The 19,869-nt window shown below is 22.9% G+C and overlaps 9 protein-coding genes across 9 annotated transcripts; 3 read left to right on the top strand and 6 right to left on the bottom strand. All coding sequences in view use genetic code 6, as the record gives it.

Moving 5' to 3' along the window:
• Positions 1 to 468: 468 nt before the first annotated feature.
• TTHERM_00961930 (EF hand protein) lies at positions 469 to 3,191 on the bottom strand (the record flags this gene model as incomplete). The annotated part of the gene is made up of 3 exons (XM_001020232.2): positions 469 to 1,986; positions 2,290 to 2,692; positions 2,917 to 3,191. 3 exons carry the CDS (start codon positions 3,189 to 3,191, stop codon positions 469 to 471), a joined length of 2,196 nt encoding a protein of 731 aa, XP_001020232.2.
• Positions 3,192 to 3,610: 419 nt separating this feature from the next.
• On the bottom strand, positions 3,611 to 6,784 carry TTHERM_00961950 (RNA recognition motif protein; the record flags this gene model as incomplete). The annotated part of the gene is made up of 7 exons (XM_001020234.2): positions 6,089 to 6,784; positions 5,523 to 5,573; positions 5,109 to 5,221; positions 4,846 to 4,981; positions 4,364 to 4,387; positions 4,145 to 4,315; positions 3,611 to 4,090 (listed from the first exon to the last, which is right to left on the bottom strand). Exons 1-7 carry the CDS (start codon positions 6,587 to 6,589, stop codon positions 3,611 to 3,613), a joined length of 1,476 nt encoding a protein of 491 aa, XP_001020234.2. The 5' UTR covers positions 6,590 to 6,784.
• A 160-nt stretch (positions 6,785 to 6,944) lies between these two features.
• On the top strand, positions 6,945 to 8,432 carry TTHERM_00961970 (NADH-cytochrome b5 reductase, putative; the record flags this gene model as incomplete). The annotated part of the gene is made up of 9 exons (XM_001020236.3): positions 6,945 to 7,122; positions 7,182 to 7,289; positions 7,348 to 7,405; positions 7,501 to 7,630; positions 7,730 to 7,803; positions 7,861 to 8,014; positions 8,075 to 8,152; positions 8,203 to 8,320; positions 8,371 to 8,432. 9 exons carry the CDS (start codon positions 6,945 to 6,947, stop codon positions 8,430 to 8,432), a joined length of 960 nt encoding a protein of 319 aa, XP_001020236.3.
• Positions 8,433 to 10,108: 1,676 nt separating this feature from the next.
• On the bottom strand, positions 10,109 to 11,956 carry TTHERM_00961980 (macrophage erythroblast attacher; the record flags this gene model as incomplete). The annotated part of the gene is made up of 5 exons (XM_001020237.3): positions 10,109 to 10,204; positions 10,263 to 10,388; positions 10,450 to 10,968; positions 11,433 to 11,788; positions 11,887 to 11,956. 5 exons carry the CDS (start codon positions 11,954 to 11,956, stop codon positions 10,109 to 10,111), a joined length of 1,167 nt encoding a protein of 388 aa, XP_001020237.2.
• Positions 11,957 to 12,525: 569 nt separating this feature from the next.
• TTHERM_00961990 (hemolysin-III-like protein) lies at positions 12,526 to 14,852 on the bottom strand (the record flags this gene model as incomplete). Its single annotated transcript, XM_001020238.1, has 7 exons — positions 12,526 to 12,639; positions 12,897 to 13,047; positions 13,112 to 13,533; positions 13,905 to 13,943; positions 14,042 to 14,180; positions 14,276 to 14,344; positions 14,398 to 14,852. 7 exons carry the CDS (start codon positions 14,850 to 14,852, stop codon positions 12,526 to 12,528), a joined length of 1,389 nt encoding a protein of 462 aa, XP_001020238.1.
• Positions 14,853 to 15,911: 1,059 nt separating this feature from the next.
• TTHERM_00962000 (aldo/keto reductase family oxidoreductase) lies at positions 15,912 to 17,070 on the bottom strand (the record flags this gene model as incomplete). Its single annotated transcript, XM_001020239.1, has 2 exons — positions 15,912 to 16,558; positions 16,620 to 17,070. 2 exons carry the CDS (start codon positions 17,068 to 17,070, stop codon positions 15,912 to 15,914), a joined length of 1,098 nt encoding a protein of 365 aa, XP_001020239.1.
• An 854-nt stretch (positions 17,071 to 17,924) lies between these two features.
• On the top strand, positions 17,925 to 18,323 carry TTHERM_000962008 (aldo/keto reductase family oxidoreductase; the record flags this gene model as incomplete). Its single annotated transcript, XM_012798622.1, has 1 exon — positions 17,925 to 18,323. The coding sequence occupies one exon, from the start codon at positions 17,925 to 17,927 to the stop codon at positions 18,321 to 18,323; it is 399 nt and encodes a 132-aa protein (XP_012654076.1).
• A 63-nt stretch (positions 18,324 to 18,386) lies between these two features.
• Positions 18,387 to 18,590, bottom strand: TTHERM_000962009 (hypothetical protein; the record flags this gene model as incomplete). Its single annotated transcript, XM_012798623.1, has 1 exon — positions 18,387 to 18,590. One exon carries the CDS (start codon positions 18,588 to 18,590, stop codon positions 18,387 to 18,389), a length of 204 nt encoding a protein of 67 aa, XP_012654077.1.
• Positions 18,591 to 18,663: 73 nt separating this feature from the next.
• On the top strand, positions 18,664 to 19,014 carry TTHERM_00962010 (aldo/keto reductase family oxidoreductase; the record flags this gene model as incomplete). Its single annotated transcript, XM_001020240.2, has 1 exon — positions 18,664 to 19,014. The coding sequence occupies one exon, from the start codon at positions 18,664 to 18,666 to the stop codon at positions 19,012 to 19,014; it is 351 nt and encodes a 116-aa protein (XP_001020240.2).
• Between the last annotated feature and the right edge of the window lie 855 nt (positions 19,015 to 19,869).

The raw sequence follows: 19,869 nt of genomic DNA on the forward strand, positions 1-19,869 counted from the left end.
CGATATAATAGTTTTACAAAGAACTATTTTCTTTTCTTCAAAATATTACTTACAAAAATTGACATATTTATTTTAAGTCTTATTTTAATAATTCCTTTTTTTCTTTTTAAAATTTAATAAATTTTATAATTTTTATTTACTTTATTTTTTAAAACGTGTTAAATAAAATATTAATTTAAAGCACATAAAAAATAAATATTTTAAAAATTACAAATCAAATAGTCATTGAACGTTAATAAAACTTAAATTTATTTTTTCTCTATATTTATTATAAGATAATTTAATTAAAAATTTTTTGATTATTATTTTATTTATATAAAATTATATTTATAGATAATTTTAATTCATAAAATACTAAGAAAAATAATTTAATTTACAAAATATATTTATTTAGTTGATAAAATTTCTTTAAGAAAGCTAATATTTATGAGTTTCATAAGGTTTTTGGTAGATGTACTAACTTTTATTTCAATTTTTTAAATATTTGCTGTCAAGTTAATTATTCATGTGTTTACCAATAGGTGTCTTATCTTTTTCGTACACTTTATTCATCATATCTAATTCAGGAAGCCTGTTTTATTTTAAGAATGATTGTTCTGTTGTGATAGAATGATTAACTTTATAATATGGTTTTTAATTTGATTTTTGTAAATCTTCAAATAATGACACAGCAACTTGATTGTTCATTAAAAATTTATTCATAATATCTTGTTTGATTTCATTTATCAATTATTTCTCTCTTTCTTAATATTCTTATATCTGGTTAGGTTTGTAAATAGATTGCATTAGTTTCGGATCTATTATATTATTCTCTATATTCTAATTCAATAGTTTTTAGCTCATATTCTATACTTTATTTTCCTAGTTTTGCTTATTATAAGAAAATCTAGTAGACGAAGGAGCTGTTTTTATAAACAAATTGTTTGTAATTTTCTTATTCTCTAGTTGCAACAATGTTTTATTCATTATATTGCAAATGCTTTTAAATGAGCTTTTATCTATCCCGAGAGTTTTTAATTAGCTTTAATTTGTTGTAGGACGCTTCCCAAGAGTATAGAAAGTGCTATTAAATTTATTCTTGCTGGTCATAAATTAACTGACACTCCTCATTGTTCCTAGCTAATTATGACTCTTATTATTAAATCCTTTGAAATCAGTATGTCTAAAGTCATCGTTTGAATATTTTTATCTTGTTCCGTAAATATTATTGTTTATATTTTAAGAATTCTAAGTGCTCTCGAAGTCTTAGCCATTACTTCCAAAGAATTTCCCTATTCCTCCTCTATGGTTTTAAAATGTTGTTGACAGAGGTAATAAATTGCTTCTTTCAGCAGACTTTTTGTTTTCTACACTACCTAATTATGAATCAGTCTCATCAGTTTATAATTATGTTTTATTTTTTAAACCAGCTTAAGTATCATTGTTAGCGTTCTACCAATTTTAAGTGCTTTAGAAAGTCTTGTAAAAATTTTCTTGTGTACCATATTATTTTGATACTTCAGTATATAAATTTTATGCATCATCCTTTCCTTTGAGCTGAGCCTTTTTAGATAGACTCTAAGCTTCATATTTGGTAAATTTGTTGTGAATTTACTCCTCATCCATTTCCTTTTTCCCTTATGTTCTAATTTTTGAGTTCCTAATTGAACCTCTAGAAGCTGCCAACTAAGAGTTTGAGTTGTTATAATTGCTTCCTTAAGTTCCATAAGTTTAAGCACCAGCTACAGAAGACTGCAAAAAATAATTACTGTTTTACGCCTAAAGTTCTATTTAAAGTGAGCCATGTCTAGGAGAAGTAGACATCAAATGAGGTTATGATCTGTTGACTGAATTTGTAGCCTAAGATAGTCTATATTATGCTTTTTATTGTTTCTTTAACTGCTCTTCTTTAATTTAATTTCTAAAAGACTTTTCAGCTTCTAAAGATTCACCATCTGAATCTGAACTAGATTGCCTATCAAAAATTTTCTACTCAAGATCACTAGCCTTTTAAAATATTAAAACAATTCAATATTAATTTCTTATTTTAGTAGAGGATTGAAATTAAAATTTTATTATTTTTGATAAAATGAAATTTATTTTTTTTTTTATAAAAATAATAATTAAATGATTTTATAATAAATAATACATACCCCCATTAATATTTTAAATGTTCGAAAAAAGTAAAGTAAATATTTTTGAATTTTAAAAGCAAGAGATTCATTCTAATTGATAAAACAATTTAATAAAATTTTTAAAGAGTGAATTAGTTAATATCTGTCATTTATATTTTCATTAATTTTTTGTTACCTTATCTAATTTTTTTTAATCTTTGATTTGGTTTTCGTGAGCAGTTGCTCCAGCTGAATCAAGCCCATTTAAATTCATTAATTATAAATATTTTTCGTATCTCTCACTGATTCTGTGATTTCTTTCTCTCAAATAATCTTCTAAATCCTCTCTATTAATTCTATAGCTAAGATAAGTGACCATTTCTGAGAATCTTTAAGGTAAATAAATGTTTCTTTCCTCTGCTGATTTTTTTTGTTGTTCTTAAGTACGTACTTTAGAAATCATTTTAGAGAAAATGGCATTAGCATCTTAGGAGATAGCACATTCTTTAAATTCTAAGTAATTTAATGCATTATCTTTAGTTTTATCTACAATATTATATATTTATTAGAGTTCTTCCTTGTCAATTTCGATATTATACCTTTATTTAAGTAAAAAGGTCTTTGATTTAAAACTTACCATACAAGATTAATTAAGAATTTTTAAATAAAATAATTTTCCATCAAAATCTTCCTCAATAAAACAAAAATTGATCAAAATAAATGGTTTTTGTGATAAAAATTCACTAAAAAATGAAGTTTTATACATGAGATAATATTAATCAATTTTGTGCTCAATATCAAAAATCAATAATTAATTGTTTACTTTTGAAACATTTCTACCATTTCTTTTAAATCAAGTGCTTGAGAGCCATCCTTATCAAATATTTTGAATATTTTACGAATTTTCATATCTTCTATCAACTCTTCTGGAAACAAAAGATAATGTTTTTTTGTTTTATTGGAGTATCTTGTTTTAAGCCATGAAACAGTTGATTTATTGTGCAATTTTGTGCGTTTATTATTTTTCACAAATGCCTGATATTCGTTAAGATTTTCAAAGACATACTCATTATCATCTTATTAAGTTTAATTGCTCATTTAAATCACAATCCAAAATAATTTTTTATTTATAAAAAGTGTCCGATTTATGGTTTTGTTATAATTCTACTAAAAATGGTATTTTAAACTATTATTTAATTATCAAAAAGAGCTATTTGACTTCTTTATTTTTATTTTAATATTCAATCAAATAATTTTTAATAGTATTAATTCAGTTCTTTCTGCAAAATCAAATAAAGTGTAATTATTTATGGTTATTTGCTTGAACCCATATGATTGTTTCTCATTCATTTAAAATATAAATGCCATATTTCTCAAGCCAAAATTTTTCTGAGTAATTACTTGCTTTTTTACCATCTAAAAAGCTTAAAAATTAAAACTTAACTAAAACATAAAATATGTTTCAACAAATCAACACAAATAAATAATGTCTAAATAGGAGTTATAATATTTTTCATTCATTATCCAATTATTGATTCTAAATTTAAATTTTATAATATTATTTTTTTATATTTTATTTACAAAAACTCTTCTTAAATCTTAAATCCGAAATTAAAATAAATTGAATTTAAAGAGTTTGTTTTCTTTATTTTATTTTTTTGATATTTATTAAATAAAAAATATTTTAAAAATGAATAATTTGAAGAATTCGAAATAGATTAAATCATATAAAAAAGTAAAATAGAATGATATAAAAGGCAATTTGAAAGAAAAACAATTTAAAATAGTCTCTTTTGTAGTTTCTAGAGATTAAAAAATAAGTGTGACGACACATAAAGTAAAGAGGGATAAATGAACGAACAGCTCAGGTCCATAAGATATCTTTTTTTTAATTGTTTTTTATATACTTTTTATATTTCTTATAACACTGTTTAATTGTAGGTAGTTAATACCTCACAAATATTTCTCAATATTTATTGGATTTATTTCCTCAGTTTCTATTTTTAATAAAATTATTTAGATATTTTTTGGTTAGGATTAATATATTTTACTTGTCCTTGGAAGGTGATCTTGACTTAGACTTACTCTCCTTTGACTTGGATGATTTAGATCTGGAACGAGAATCGGACTTTGACTTAGAAGAAGACTTAGAGTCGGAGCGAGATCTGCTTCTGCGGCTGCTATTACTTCTAGAGTTAGAAGGGCTGCTTCTGGAGTGTTTTCTTTAAAAAAAAATGAGTTAATTGATAAAAAAAAGAATTCAAGTTTACCTTCTGCTGCTTCTTCTTGTTCTGCTACAATAAATTTTATTTTTCAAATATTTAAAAAAGGTTAATATTTATGTAGTATTTATATTCCTTTAAATCAAATTAAACAGTTTCCAAAAATTTTTAAATTTGCTATTAAAAATCTAGTAATATTTATTATGAATAAGTTGCTTTTGTGCTATTACTATTTTTTAAATTTTATTTTTGCTATTTGCATTAATTCATTCATTAATTATTGCTTTTAATCTTATATTTTCCTAATTATTTTCTATTCATTTGCTAACTTGAATTTTGCTAAAGATTTCTTAATTGTGCTTGCTGCTGAAATGAAATTGCTAAAAATTAATAATTTTTTGATTTCTTTTATTTGATGCTATGAGTTTCAAAAAGATTTGCTATTTGCTATTCTAGCTGACTGAGATGAGTTTTGTTGGAAAATGCTTAATTTAAATTCATTGAATAAATAAATAAAATAATTAATTTACCTTCTGGATCTCGAGCGAGAGCTGCTTCTGCTCGAGGATCTTCTATATCTTTATATTGAACAAATGATTAACTTAATATTGATGGAATATTAATTATTATGTCTACCTTCTTTTTTTTTCTTCACATTCGTTAGCCCTATTTATAGCATACAAATTTTCATCAAAAATCGTTTATATTTCAACTTGTTTATAATTTATTAGATTTTTATTTTTTATTTTTTCATGTAAAAAGTCTGAATTCGAATTAATAATTGTGTTCTGACCAGTGACCTCTTCTTCCACAGCTGTAGCATTTATCATCGGGTTAAGGACCTCTTGAACGGGTTTTTTTCAAACCGGCGGGTTCAACAACGATTGTCTTTCCGTTTAAAGTGGTCTATTCAATATAAAAAAAACATTAATACTTTCTTTGAATTAATTATTAGTTTATTGATACTTTTCATTAAAATTAAATCTTTCTTTAGAAATATAAAATAATAAACAAATCAATCAAGCATCTTCATTGATTATTTAAAAGGCGGGGTTATTTATTTATTAACAAATTAAAAAATTTTTGAATACAAAGAGAGTTAAGGATTCTTATCTATCTTGATATCAATTATTAGTTTTGAATTTACTTTGTGCCATTTTAAAATAATTAATGCTTTTAGTAAAAATTTTGTTAATGAATGAATTACCTTGTCCATCTTACGAACGGCATCTTCGGCGTCGTGGTGATCGTGATATGTCTGTTTTGTTAATTGTAAAATATATTAGAATTAAGAAATAAGAATGTAGAAAATAGAATTAAAAAACTGCAATCTTGCTTTTTATAATGCTTTGTTGTATGTTGATCTATCTGTCTGCTCTTGAAATGTATGTGATGATCCGAATGAACCAAAAAAAATTGTGAATCTTGTGTTGAAATTGTGGGTGTTTTGCGAAATCTCTGTGATGATCAAACATTCATTCATTGTTTCTTTCTTATGTGATCTCAAAATGAAAAGAAATTTGCTGTTTAATTGCTGCTATTGCTGTCATGTGTTGTATGTAACAATGTGTGTGTGTGTATGTGTGCGGGATGGGATGTTGCATCACTATAATTGATAGGGATTGTTTCATAATTAAATAAATGATAAATTTTTATTTCTTTGTCTGTGATCAATCAATCATTCATTGTTTAAATTTAAAATCTTGTAAGGGAGACAGATAACAAACATCATTTGGCAGTGAGACAGTTGAAATTCTAAAGAATGTTGCTTACAATGAAGGCGTAAGAACGCTTCATGTTGATATCTTGGATTTTACCAAATCTCTTAAACTCGTAGTTAAGATCTTCTTCAGTGGTTCTGCTGGAGAAGTTGGTAATATAAATCTGGGGATTCTTTCTAGACATTATTCTAAAATTACGATATTTTTTTATTAAATAATAAAGAAATTTAATTATCTTTATATAAAATTATATATCTCTTCCTCTCTTTTTAATTTAAATATAATCTTATTTCTTTCTTTCTTTCTCTCTCTCTCTCTCTCTCTCGCTCCTTTCACTCACTCGCTCCTAGTTATTAATTATTTATTTATCTATCTATCTATCAATCTATCTATCCTCATCCTAACTAATTAATTTTCTTTCCCCCTTTTCAATATTATTATTATTAGCTATATGTTAACACAATCTCGATCTAACTAATCTAAAACTATTCAAATCAAATATTATTTGTTTCTATCTCCTTATAACCATGCTAATTTGATAAATATCTTTCATTATTATTATTATACACTTTATTCTACTATTTAAAAAGTTAGCATTTTTGAATTTATCTAAAATAGAGGTTTTAATTTTTTTTATTTTTTAAGTTATTTATTTTTAACATTTAGCTTTAAAACATTTAAATTCAAAAGAAAAAAAAATGTTTTTCTTAAATTTAAAAATTGAAGATTTGAATTAAATTTTGCTTTTTTAAGAATTTATTTTAATTTTTTGTCTCATAATTATTTTTTTAAAATGATATTGAAATTAATTTTAATTCAATTTTTGATCAAGCTATTTGATAAAATTAACAACTAACTACATAATGAAAGGAATGAATGAATGAAGTCTTGCTTAGTATTTATTTATCATGATTTTGCATATCTTTTTTATAGCTCACCTAAAATTAAAGAATATTTTTATAAGATAAAGTTTTACCTTTCTTTTTTTAATAATCAGCAATATTAAACAAGAATATAAATAAGATTTTAGTTAAATGAACTACCTCCCTTTTAGATTAAGGCTCATGCTAGGATTAGCAAATCCATGTTGATTTACTATTCTTAATAATATACTCACCCTAAATTTCTTATTAATAAAAATTAAGTTAAAATAAAACCATAGCACTGCGCTTTGAATGAATAAATCTAGCAAATAGTAGCACAATTTTTAATAAAAAAATAGATATCTCCTACTAGTTCAATATACAGATTCAGTAATTTCTATATTTGGTTTTACTAATTGAAGGTAAAATTTATAACATTTATCAATAGAGATGAATGACGAAAGGAAGGTTTTAGGAATTCAACTAGGAGAAAATATTTAAATCGGGTACATTCATTTTAAATCTCATTTTTGTCAAAGCAATATCGAATATTCTAAATATTTTTGTATGATTTCTAATAAATTATTTTGAATTAACAAAGTGTTCCTGGAAATCAGCAAGAAAATCACATAGCTAAGGTGCACCCTCTCACTCGTATAGATGATCCAGCAATTGTTGATGTTTTAGTGGACGAATAAATCCCTGAACAGTAGTTTTTCAGCAATCTTAAAGTAAAATAAATAAATAATTCAAATTAGAAGCACAAAATTAGAATCTTCTACCTTGCAATAAATTAGATTTTTAATAGTAAAATATGTAAATTAATTTAGGAAAAGCAAGAAGTAGTTATTAAATCAGATTAAAATAAAAAATTTGTCTACGATGGATTTGGAAAAATTAAAATGTAACTTTATTGAGTCAATTTTTAACAAAAATACCATCAATTAAAATTATTCAAAAGATTTAATTAAGGTCAGGTTACTCAAAAGAAAGTAGATTATTTAGGAATTATTGTTTAAGGCTATCATATCAGTAAAGTTTTCAGCTTGATTGAAGGCATTAGTACAAATGGTGATAAGACTAATATCTCTATATTATATGTTAATTCAAACCTAGTAAATTAATGTTAATATAACACAAATTAAGTTAGTAAATTATGTTTTTTAATGTTAAAGGATGAGTCATTGTTCATAGACGAACTCACTTGGTATGCTGAAGAAAAAAAAATACATCTTGGTGTTTTATTTGAAAAGGTAAATGAATAAATTCAAATATTTTACTAATTTTATTTTTAATGAACAAGGTTCCTGACGGTGTTCCTGTTATGAAGGGTAAATTTCAAAAGCATCATGTTTCTGATTTTATGCCTCCTGTGGATTAAGAGTTCCATTTAATAGTTGCCGGTTCTAACACCTTCTAAGGTAAAAGAAAAATATATTGAAAAAAAATTAAAATAATTAATAAAAAATAGATGAATGCTTAGGACATTTGAAATCTCTTGGATATAAGAATGAAAATATTACTTTGTACTGAGAATCAAAATAAAAATCTTTATTTAATTTAAACAGTTTCTATATAAAATTAAATTTTTAACATAAAAAACACTCCTCAAATAAATTATCAAGATAAAATTGAGCAAAAATTAATTAAGCATCATTTAAATAGTTTGAAAGCAAAAAAATTTATATATTTATAACCAAGAAAAATTTGGATCGATTGGTTTTTAAAAGCAAGTTTGTTTTGATACTTTTAATTCTAGAAGAAGTATTATTGTTAGCTGATTATTATGAAGTTAATTCTATCAATTATTTTAACACTTTTTAATGTAAATATATTTATTTATATCTCTCTGTATTTCCAAATTCAATTCTTTTTATTTCTTTTAACAGTTTACTTAAATTTTTCATCTTTATTTTAGATTTTTTCATAAAAATAATATTTACTATTAAAATAAAAGCAAGGAAATTGAAAAATTTAAAAAAAACAAAACAAGCTGAGTTATTTTAATTTATATTAATGCTTTATTATTCTGTGTTTAAAATGTGTTATTAAATAGATTTAAAACTAAATAAATATGAGTCCTAAAAAGTTTAATTTAATATTAGCTTGATATGAAAATTATTCAATGAAAATAAATTTTATTAAATATAATTTTATTCATAAATTTTACATAGATAAATACAATCATTTATTTAAATATATAAAAAACTTAATTTATACATTTAAGTAAAGTCAATGTGTAGGTAGATAAACAGAAATAAGTATTTTGAGCTCTTATAAATAAGTTAAATAAAAGAAGGAAATAATATAATTTAAAAAAGCAAGTTGAGTTGATTAATTAATGGTCTTATTATTATATGCTATAAATATGTTATTAAATAGATTTAAAACTAAATAAATATGAGTTCTAAAAAGTTTAATTTAATAAATAGTATGAAAATTATTCAATGAAAATAAATTTTATAAAGTATAATTTTTTGCAACAATTTTAAATGGATAAATACAATTATTTATTTAAAAAAATTAAAAAACTTATTTATTTTTTAAGTAAAGTTGGAGTTATTTATGTAGGTAGGTTGGTTGGTAAATAAGAATAAGCCTTTTGAGTTCTTATAAATTAGTTAAATAAAAGCAAGGAAATTAAATAATATATAATTTTTAAAAAAGTAAGTTGAGTTGATTAGTTTATATTAATGGTCTTACTATTCTGTGCTTAAAATGTGATATTAAATAAATAGCTTTAAAACTAAATAAATGAATGCGAGTTCTAAAAAGTTTAATTTAAAATTTTGATTTGAAAATAATTGAACGAAAATAAATTTTATATAAATTTGTGCAACAATTTTATATGGGTAAATACAATTATTAATTAAAATATATTTAATATATTAAAAAACTTAATTTATACTATAAAGTAAAGTCGGAGATATAAATGTATTTAGGTAAATAGGATTAAGTATTTATTTATTTTGAGCGCTTGTAAGTAAGTTATTTTGAAATTGAATATTTTAACTTTTACAGAAAATATATTATTATTATTATGGATGGATGAATGAATGGATGAATCTTTTCTTTTATTATTTATTGGCTACTTTGTACTTTTGAAATAGAATATAGTTTTGTGAAATTTTATTTTCTCGATTAATTTATATTAAATTTTTGAATTAATATTTGATATACTTTATTGAAATGCTAGCTTTTAGTTGATATCAAGATAAAAATATTTTCTTACAATCATCCCAGTTTATTTCTTTTTTTGTAATTGGGCAAATTTTCTGCTTATCTTATTTCATTTTTTCTATTCCCTTTATAAAATTTAGATTATTTTTAACAATTAATTAAATTGAGAAATTCAAATTATACTCTTTCACTAAAAACTTCGTTGTCTTTCGTTATGTAAGGAGGGTTATGTTCATCCATCACATCTCCAGTTATTCTGCAAATTAAGGAAGAAGTTACTTTGTGAGTGAATGGAATATTTCCTACCATCTATTTATTATTTAAAATAAATAATTTCACTTAAAATACTACTTCGACAAATAAAATGTACCTCGTTAATATATGGACTGCATACTGGACATTTATAGGGATATTAATATTTTTTATTAGTGCAATTAAGAGTCTTTAGACATGAGATACCTGCTCTAAGAGTTGTTGAAAACTATGAATTGGATGGAATACCATATATATCAAAGCACAGATTTTTGAATTATAAAACCAAATCATCCCACCTTTTATCATCAAAGTACTTTTTGTATTTTTCGTCCATATCTTATTTTTTCTCATAAGTTATGCACATACATATTTTATTGATTTCTCCTTATTGTGTTTTTGCGTACTTTTCTGAGTACTTTCTCAAATATTATATTGCTTCTATATTCTTTTTTTACTTTAAAAGCTATATAAATCTCTGTTAAATCAACTTAAACTCAAAATCATTTTTCAGCTTTTACAATTTAGATGAATTCTCTTTACACCACTCCATAGCAGACTGAGTTTGCTAACCAGTTAAATCTTTTATGATCTAGTTTTATAGATCTATCAAATTTATCTCCATTTAGCAATAATCCTAATAATTAATTGTTAAAATTTATATTTAAGAAATGTTCAATAAATGATTTTAATAAATTTATTTTTAACAAATGTTGATTGAATTAATCATTCTTTCATTCATTTTAAATTTTTTATTTTTTGAGTTTGTTTTTATTTAGCAAATAATGAATCGATAAATTAAAATAAAATGTGCAACAACATTTCTTATTTGAATTATAATTTTTTTATTTCTTCTTTGATTTTTGCTGGTTTAAATAATTTATTTATAAAACAAACAGTGAAAATTAATTGCTTTCTTCATTCTAATTTTTAAAAAATATTGATTCTCTCTTCCCAAAATAATATAAAATGTGATTTTTATATATTTTCTATCCTTGTTATTTAATTGATTAATTAATTAAATAACAATATCATCAATTTAACAAATTTCTTGCTTGCTCGATATTCCTGAAAGATTGAAAACTAAATTCTATTTGATACCTCAATTTGGTAAGAACTGCAAAGTTTTTTGGCCACTTGGACATTCCCGTTTCTTGTAAGTTCTTCGACTATCAATCTCTTAGTCCTTAAATTGTGATAATCCAGTTAACTTTCTTTTACATTTGGAGTTATTGACTTAAGGTGTTCAATTCTTTTAGTGCAGCTGTCATAAATTTTATTGTTCTCCTTTTGATCATTACTCAATTGTTTCTTTAACTCTTTTAGCCTTAAAATCAAAGATTCTATTTATATTTCGACCTAGCCCTTATCGAAATTTTCTTACTTTTTGAGTTAAATAATTGAGTTAAGTATGGAACTTATTTCTTTCTCTATGGATTTTCTCTATTATTTAAATGCTTTTCAATAATAGTTTTGAATTAAATTAGAATTCTCTTCAAGAAAAAATTTTAGTTAAAAAGAATGATTTCAAAATATAAAAGTCAAATTCATGTACATCTCACAGCACTCTCATAAGGAATTTTGATGAAAGAGTATTCAACTGTTTGAATATCAGCGTTTATCATTTAATTTATCTGCAAAATTTTGTATTTCAGTAAGATTTTTGAAATATATATATTTATTAAATTGTTATTTTTGTAGGATTTCCTTCAATTATTATCTTCTTATTTATGATGCTATCTCACAATTTATATTAATCAATTAATTATCTTAGTCATTATCAAAAAATGATGATACTCTATTAAATCAATGTCAATGCATATATCAGGAAAAAATCTCTATTGTTATTAAAATTCATTTTGTAATTCAATTATAATTTAGTCAAATAACAAGCCTTTATCTGATATAAATTTCATCAGATAATAAGTAACAAATTATAAATTTTAAACCATCAACAAATAAATAAATAATTAATTAATAAAATAGGTTTTTTAATTTCTAAATTGAATTCTACTAAAATTTTATTTATTTATTTATAAAATAGAATTATAAATTAAATTAAATTAAATTAAAAAAAATTACAAACAAACAAAGTAACATCTAAATATAGTAGTATGCATGTATTTATTTATTTATTCATTATTAGTTGGATTATTTATTGCTAGATTTTTATTTATTTTGTATAAATTTATATTCATTTTAAATAACAGAAAGTTTATTTTCTAGAATAATAGTTTTCTAATCCAAACATATACCCGAAAATGATCCCTGAAACAACGCACATGTGCCAGAGATTATGTGAATTTCCCTATTTTATTTTAATTTATTTAATATACTTTAGTCTTTAAGTTAATTAAACTTATTTGAAAATAATATCTAAATCCAAATTTAATCAAAATAATAAAAATAAATTATATTTTAAATGCTTAATTTAGTTTTTAAATTAAATATTTTATGGTATGTATCTAGTTGTTAAAAATCAAAAGTAAATAGTTTTTTTTTTGAATTTAAAATTGTTATTTTTTAAATATTTTAGTTTAAGAAAATAATTTAAATAAAGGTTACAATTCTATCAAATTTTCCTGGAGAGAAACGCTCAGGACATCTTGCTAAATAAATGCAAAGTCCTCCTAATAAAGAGGAACCAGATAATATGTAATAAGGAATGGCAGGAGCCAAAGAAAGATAATCATTATCTTCATCATTGAAAAATTAGCTTTTTATAATTAAAGTAAAATTGAAATATTGTGATCATTTTAATATAAATAAATTAAATTTACTATCTATAAAAAAGATGGAAAAGGGGGATTGAAACTGCTAAGCCTAATGAACCATAAAGCATTCCTTTAAGCTTTCTATATTTTTGTGAATGAACGAAATCGAATAGAGAAATGATAAAAACAGAAGTACAGAAGAAAATAACTAATAATAAATAGAAATAAAGCAATGCAGAATCACAGTAGAAGCCATAATAAATAACAGGAACACTGCCACCTAAAAGTACAAAGCAAATACCTGCGTAGTCTAATCTAAGTAAGAAGTAATGCAATTTTTTATTCATAGAATTGAAAGTATGATATAGCACACTACCAGAGAAGCAGCCGATAGAACTCAAAAGGTAAAAGAAAACTGGCCATTTAGATATCTGTCTTGGATCTGAAACTCTGCGTTCTTTTACTTCTGATCTATTGATCCCAAATATCTTTTGATAAATTAAATAAAGTTATTGTTTGAAATCAGTATGACGTCTTAATTGATGCATTCATTTTTTCTATTTGGATTTTAAATTATTCTTTAATAGATTAGAACTAAAAGCAATTAATAGTATTTAACTATTGATTTATTCTCTCAATCTTTAATTACTTATAGACTTCTTTTTTTTTGTTAAAATTTCTTATAAATACCAAAAATATGGTGCAAAAATATTTATTTTAGGTAAAAATATTAACTAAAATCTTCATTTTAAAACAAAATCACAAAAGAGATTTTAAAAAAATTTAATTTTTATTAAGTAAAAGCATCTTTTAAACTTCACAAAAAGCTTAATATCTTTAAATTATTTGTTTGTTTTACCTTGTAAACATCGACCCAATCAAGATTATCTGTTTGTAACTACATTTATTTAATAAAGAAGAATAATATTATAAAAGTAAATATTTGATCTAGAAGAACAAATAATAAGTAGATTAATTAATTAATTAATTCAATACTTGTTTGGTAATTTTAGTTTTCAAAGAGAAATAGACCTAGTCTATCCTTTATTTTTATTGTTATGAAATAGGAGTTTTCTTTGATAAATTTGACACTTCTTAGAGAATGTGCTCAAAGACTTGAATCTATTTTAAGTAGCTATACAATTAAAATAAAACAAGTTAAAATAACTTTTTGTTTGTAATTCATCAAAAACCAAAAAATTTAAAAACTGTTTAAATGAATCAGTTTACTTATCTTTTTCTTCAAATGAGTTTAAAAGCGAATTAAACAGTTTCTCTTATGAAGACTTGCCATTAATTCTATTAATACAAATCAAAAATATTAAATACAATCAATATTCTTAAATAATTACTTAGCTTACACCTCAATTTATGACTCGTAGCTGTTGTAAATATTGTCTAATTGTTAAATCGTCTTTTAAATCACTCCTACATCATTCTGTGCTATAAAGCTAGACACAGTAATAATTAAGCAGACAGAAATGATAATTCCAATAAAATGACTCCAAATATTACTGAATTCGTTATTAGAAAACATAAATGCTGACTAAAGTGATTTTTTATATGTATTAAAGTTAATTCTGTAGCCTGTAAGTATGTAGGCGTTATCCTTCATATAATCGGGTGCCTCATCAAAACTACCTAAATATGCAACACTTTTATTCTTCTTATTCGCATTATATGGCACATCAGTACACATTTAGTGCATGCAAAGATGAACAGCCTTGTCATCGCTTTATGTTTCTTCGCTTAGCTTTTCAAATTTTGGAAGCTCTTGATTATATTCAACTTGTTTAATCTCCTTCATTTATAGGATATTTAGATATCTACTTACTAAACTTATTTGCTTTTGTTTTGTTTGATTTGATTTGATTTGGTTTTATTTATTTATTTGCTTTTTTATATTATTAGTTTTGATGAATTTACAAATAAATCGTTTGAACTGAAAAGAAATTAATGTTTATAGATTTTTAAAAGGAAATCAACATCAAAAACATTATTAATTTTTTATAATTTGACTACATTTGCTTGTAAAGTTAATTTTAAAAACTATCCACTTTGAACTTAACATATAGGATAAGGATAAGCATGCTCTTTCAATTAATATTAAATGAAATACACTAATACATTTGTAAAGCAAAAAGTAATCTGATGAAATTTTAATTATTTTCCTCTCTACACAAATGTAAAAACTAACAAAGAACATTTAAAATTAAAGCATATTCAATGTTTTTATCTCCCAATCAATTTATTAGATAATATTATTTATATCTTTCAATTTCTGTATTAATACGCACCATTTTGATCAAATTTTCAATTTAATTATTGACAGAAATTTAATCTAACAATTTAATATCTTTTTTTATTACTTAGATTAAAATATATTTGTAATTATTTCTTTCAAATTTAGAAAAAAATTATTTTTCTAAAATTTATCTTAAATTAATTCTTTAATTTTTTTTCCCTTAATCTTATTTAAATTAATTTGAAAATAATTTAATTAATTTATTTTTCTTAATTTTATTTCATTATTCAAAAAATAATTTATTAATTTATTTTTATTTTTTTTTATTTTCTTTTAAACAAACCATGATTTTTTACTAAAATTCTAAGAAAAGTTTTAATCCAAATTAAAAAGAAGACAGGAAAATTTTTAAATAAAATCTAACAAATTATTTACCAACAATACAATACAATTAAATTTAACAGAAATCTTAAACTAAAAATAAGAATTAATTTATTAGTATTAAAATATTTTATTTTAAATAAAATTTTCACATAAAAAATGTAATTTTGATATTTATTATATCATTCTTTAATTATTTAATGTTAAACAATTCTAAGATTATATTTAAAATAATCTAATTCATTAATCAAAATATTAATTTTTGACTATATTCTAGTCTCTTCTAACAGACTTGTTTGGCATGTATGTTTTGTAGTCAATTCCAACTTAAGGTTTATTTCGTAAAATTTGATCAATTTCTTTATTTATTTCAGGGGTTAACTTTTTTACTACCTCCAAGGACTTCACTATTTCGTCTAGTTACTCAGGTTTAGTAGCACTTGTGATTGCTGTAGAGACATCACGATTTGCAAGAACCCAAGCCATAGCTAATTATGTTTATGTGCAGCCTATTTTATTAGCCACTTCACCAAGGGCGTTAAGTAGTTTTAAGAGATTTTCCTTTTTATCTTCAGCAAAATAAGTATCAAAAATCCTTTTTAAAAGAATACTATCTTTATATTCATTCAATCTAGAACCTAAAGGAAATTTGCCATCATTGTATTTTCCTGTTAGAATACCTGCACAAAGAGGACTCCAGACTGTAGAACCCATTCTGTACTTGTCAAACAACCTACCATATTCTACTTCGAATCTTTCCCTTACCATCATGTTATATTATGGCTATTCACAAACTGGAGGAGTTAAATTTAATTTAGCACAAATCTCTCTTGCTTCAAAAATTTAGCCACAAGACCACTCAGAAGTTCCCCAATAATGTATAAGACCTTAATTAATTATTATATTAATAATAAAAGAATAAAGAAATAAAGTTATTAATTTGTATACCTTGTTGTATTAAGTCGTTGAAAGCTTTGATTGTTTCTTCAAGTGGAGTGTCTTCATCAAATCTATGGCAATAGACTATGTCTAAATAATCTAATTGAAGTCTTTTCAAACTAACTTTAACTCCTTCTATTATATGTTTGCGTGATAATCCAATTTAGTTAACTTTTTATATCTAAGAAGTAAATGGTGTAACTGCCCAAAAAATTTTAGAAGAAACAACTAATTCTTCTCTAGGAATTCCAAGCTCTTTGAAAGCTTCTCCATACTATAATTCACCCTCACCATATCCGTAAGACTCAGCAGTATCAAAAAAATTGATGCCCAAGCTGTAAGCTTTTTTAACAATTTAGATGATTTTTTCTCTTTTATCAGGAGTTTCACCGTTTAAGTAGTTTCCAAGTCCTATAGCAGAGACTTTAATGCCAGTGTTACCTAAGAATCTGTATTCCATTTTTTAATTAGCAAAGAAAGATATTAGAGTTTTTTATTATTAGATCTTTTGTTTGTGTAATTGAATAATAATTATTAATTGTTGGTTGATTGATAATCAGAAATTTAAAGTAAATATTTTTGAGAGTTTTCTTCTAGAAATTTGTTTATTTTAGTAAGATTAATTAAATTTATTTATTGTTACTTAAGATAAAATAAGAAATATAATTAATTTAAACAAAATAAAACTAAACTGATGAATTTTATTTATATGTGTAAATTATTTATTTGATAATATCTATGTTAAATAATTCAAAGTATAGAAATAATTATACTAAGTAAATGCAAAAATTAGACTTATTAATTTCGAAAGTAAATATTTGTAAATAAATCAAAATTAGCTTATTAATTATTTCCAACCTTATTTTATATACTAAAATTCAAATCAAGTATAGAAGAATAAATTTGAATTTTGAATTTTCTTATAATCAATCTTTTATCATAATATTTTTAAAATATTTTATTAATTTTAACAAACTTAGATTAATAAATAATTATATTTAGTTTTTTTAGTCTAATTTCAAATAGAAATTAATGTATGAAAATAGTAATTTTTTATTACTCTTTTGCATTATTAAACTGTAAATAAATTTCATTTAAATTAACATATTTTAATCTTAAATAATCCATTTTTGTTTATTAGTAAACAACTTTTAATTTCTTATTTGAGCTTTAAAACTGGAATAAACTTAGTCTCTTACAGCTTCAATTAGTCTTCTAGAATATTATTTTTAGTTTTTACTTTGATTAAATAATTTCAAATAAACTTGGGTAAGATTAAATCAAATTAAAAATAAATTAACAAATCTTTAATAAATGGAATACAGATTTTTAGGAAATTCTGGTCTCAAAGTATCAGCTATTGAATTTGGAAACTGGTTAAATAGTGATTCTTCTGATAGAAAGTAAAAAATGATTGAAATCATAAAAAGAGCTTACACTCTTGGAATTAACTTCTTTGACACAGCTGAAGCTTGTAGTTAAGGTGAAGGCTAAATCTAATTTGGAGAAGCCTTCAAAGCTCTAGGAGCCCCAAGATAAGAAATAGTCATTTCTTCTAAGATCTTCTGGGTAGCTCCACCAACTTCGGTTGATATTAAAAAATTTAACTAAATTGGTTTATCTCGCAAGCATATTCTTGAAGGAGTGAAAGTCAGCTGGTTTAAAGAGATTTCAATTAGACTACTTAGATATAGTCTTTTGTCATAGATTTGATGAAGATACTCCCTTAAAGGAAACTACTAAAGCTTTAAACGACTTAATCGAATAATGACTTATTCACTACTGGGGAACCTCAGAATGGTCAGCTAGTGAGATCTTAGAAGTAAGAAAGAGAAATTTGTGCTAGATTAAATCTTATCCCTCCTGTTTCTGAACAGCCTTAATATATTATTATAGAGAAAAATTTGAAGTTGAATATGGAAGACTCTTTGACAAGTACAAATTAGGAACTACTATTTGGATTCCTCTCTGCAGCGGCATCTTAACTGGCAAATATAACGATGGCACTATTCCTACAGGATCAAGATTATAAGAGTTTAAAGATAACTTTTATATGAAAAGAATATATAGTTAGTATTTTGCTGAAGACAAAAAAGAAAAACTGTTAAAGCTCCTTAATGCTCTAGGAAACATTGCTATGATATTAAAATATACTTAATCATAATTAGCTATGGCTTGGGTTCTTGCAAATACAGATGTTTCTTCTGCAATCACAAGTGCTACTAGACCTGAATAACTTGATGACATAGTTAAATCTGTGTAAGTTGTGAAATTAATAACACCTGAAGTGAACAAAGAAATAAATGCAATTTTAGGTAACAAGTCTATGTGTGGAATAGATGATAAAACATATGGACTTAAAAAATACAAGAAGAGATTTAATGTTATTAAAAATTAATATTGACATTTGATTTTACTTAATTTTGTTAGAAATGTTTAATTTATATTTTAAATCATTTTAACTTCATATTCATTAGTCATTTATGCTATATATTTTTTTAAATGTGCTTTATTATTTGATTGTTAAGATTTAAAAACTATTTTACAATAAAATTCTATTTTGATTGATTGAAATTAATAATAAATTATTTTATAGATAAATAAATAAAAGCTAAGTTTATCTAAATAAAAATAGTTAAAAATAATTTTAAACTTTTCTATTCTATTTATTTTTGATAAAACATAAGTATTTTATTTTGAATTTTATATTGCCATCGAAACTAATAAGTTCAGAATTATATCTGATTAAAAATATTATTTATGATTGTTGAAATTCTGATACCTTATAAATCACAAAATTGTTGTGAAATTTTTAAATTGTCTTTTTTATTTAATGTTAAGGTTTTTTAAAGCTTCATTTTTTAAAATAAATATTTTCAAAAATTAAATCATAACACTTTAATAACAAGAACAAATCATATTTATTAGTAAATAATAAATTTATTGGCTAACAATAATTAAAAAAAAATAATTAATTGAGTATTAATTTAAATTTTTGAAATTTTGTTAATATGTTAGCAAAATAAATTGAATTTTTTACCTCTCTGATGTATTTTTTATTTGCGATTTAAAATAAAATAAATAAATATGAGTGACGAAAATATCTGAATTAGTTAAGAAATTGTTTTATTTTAAAAAATATTTTTTCTACTTTCTTATTTTATTATTTATTAAACTATAAAAAATAAACTATTTTTTGATTAGTTTCTTTTTAAAAAAAATAACATATTTGATTAGTTTGTATAAAAAGTAACATATT

This window comes from Tetrahymena thermophila, assembly GCF_000189635.1.
Source record: "Tetrahymena thermophila SB210 genomic scaffold scf_8254575, whole genome shotgun sequence".
NCBI classification, from domain to species: domain Eukaryota; phylum Ciliophora; class Oligohymenophorea; order Hymenostomatida; family Tetrahymenidae; genus Tetrahymena; species Tetrahymena thermophila.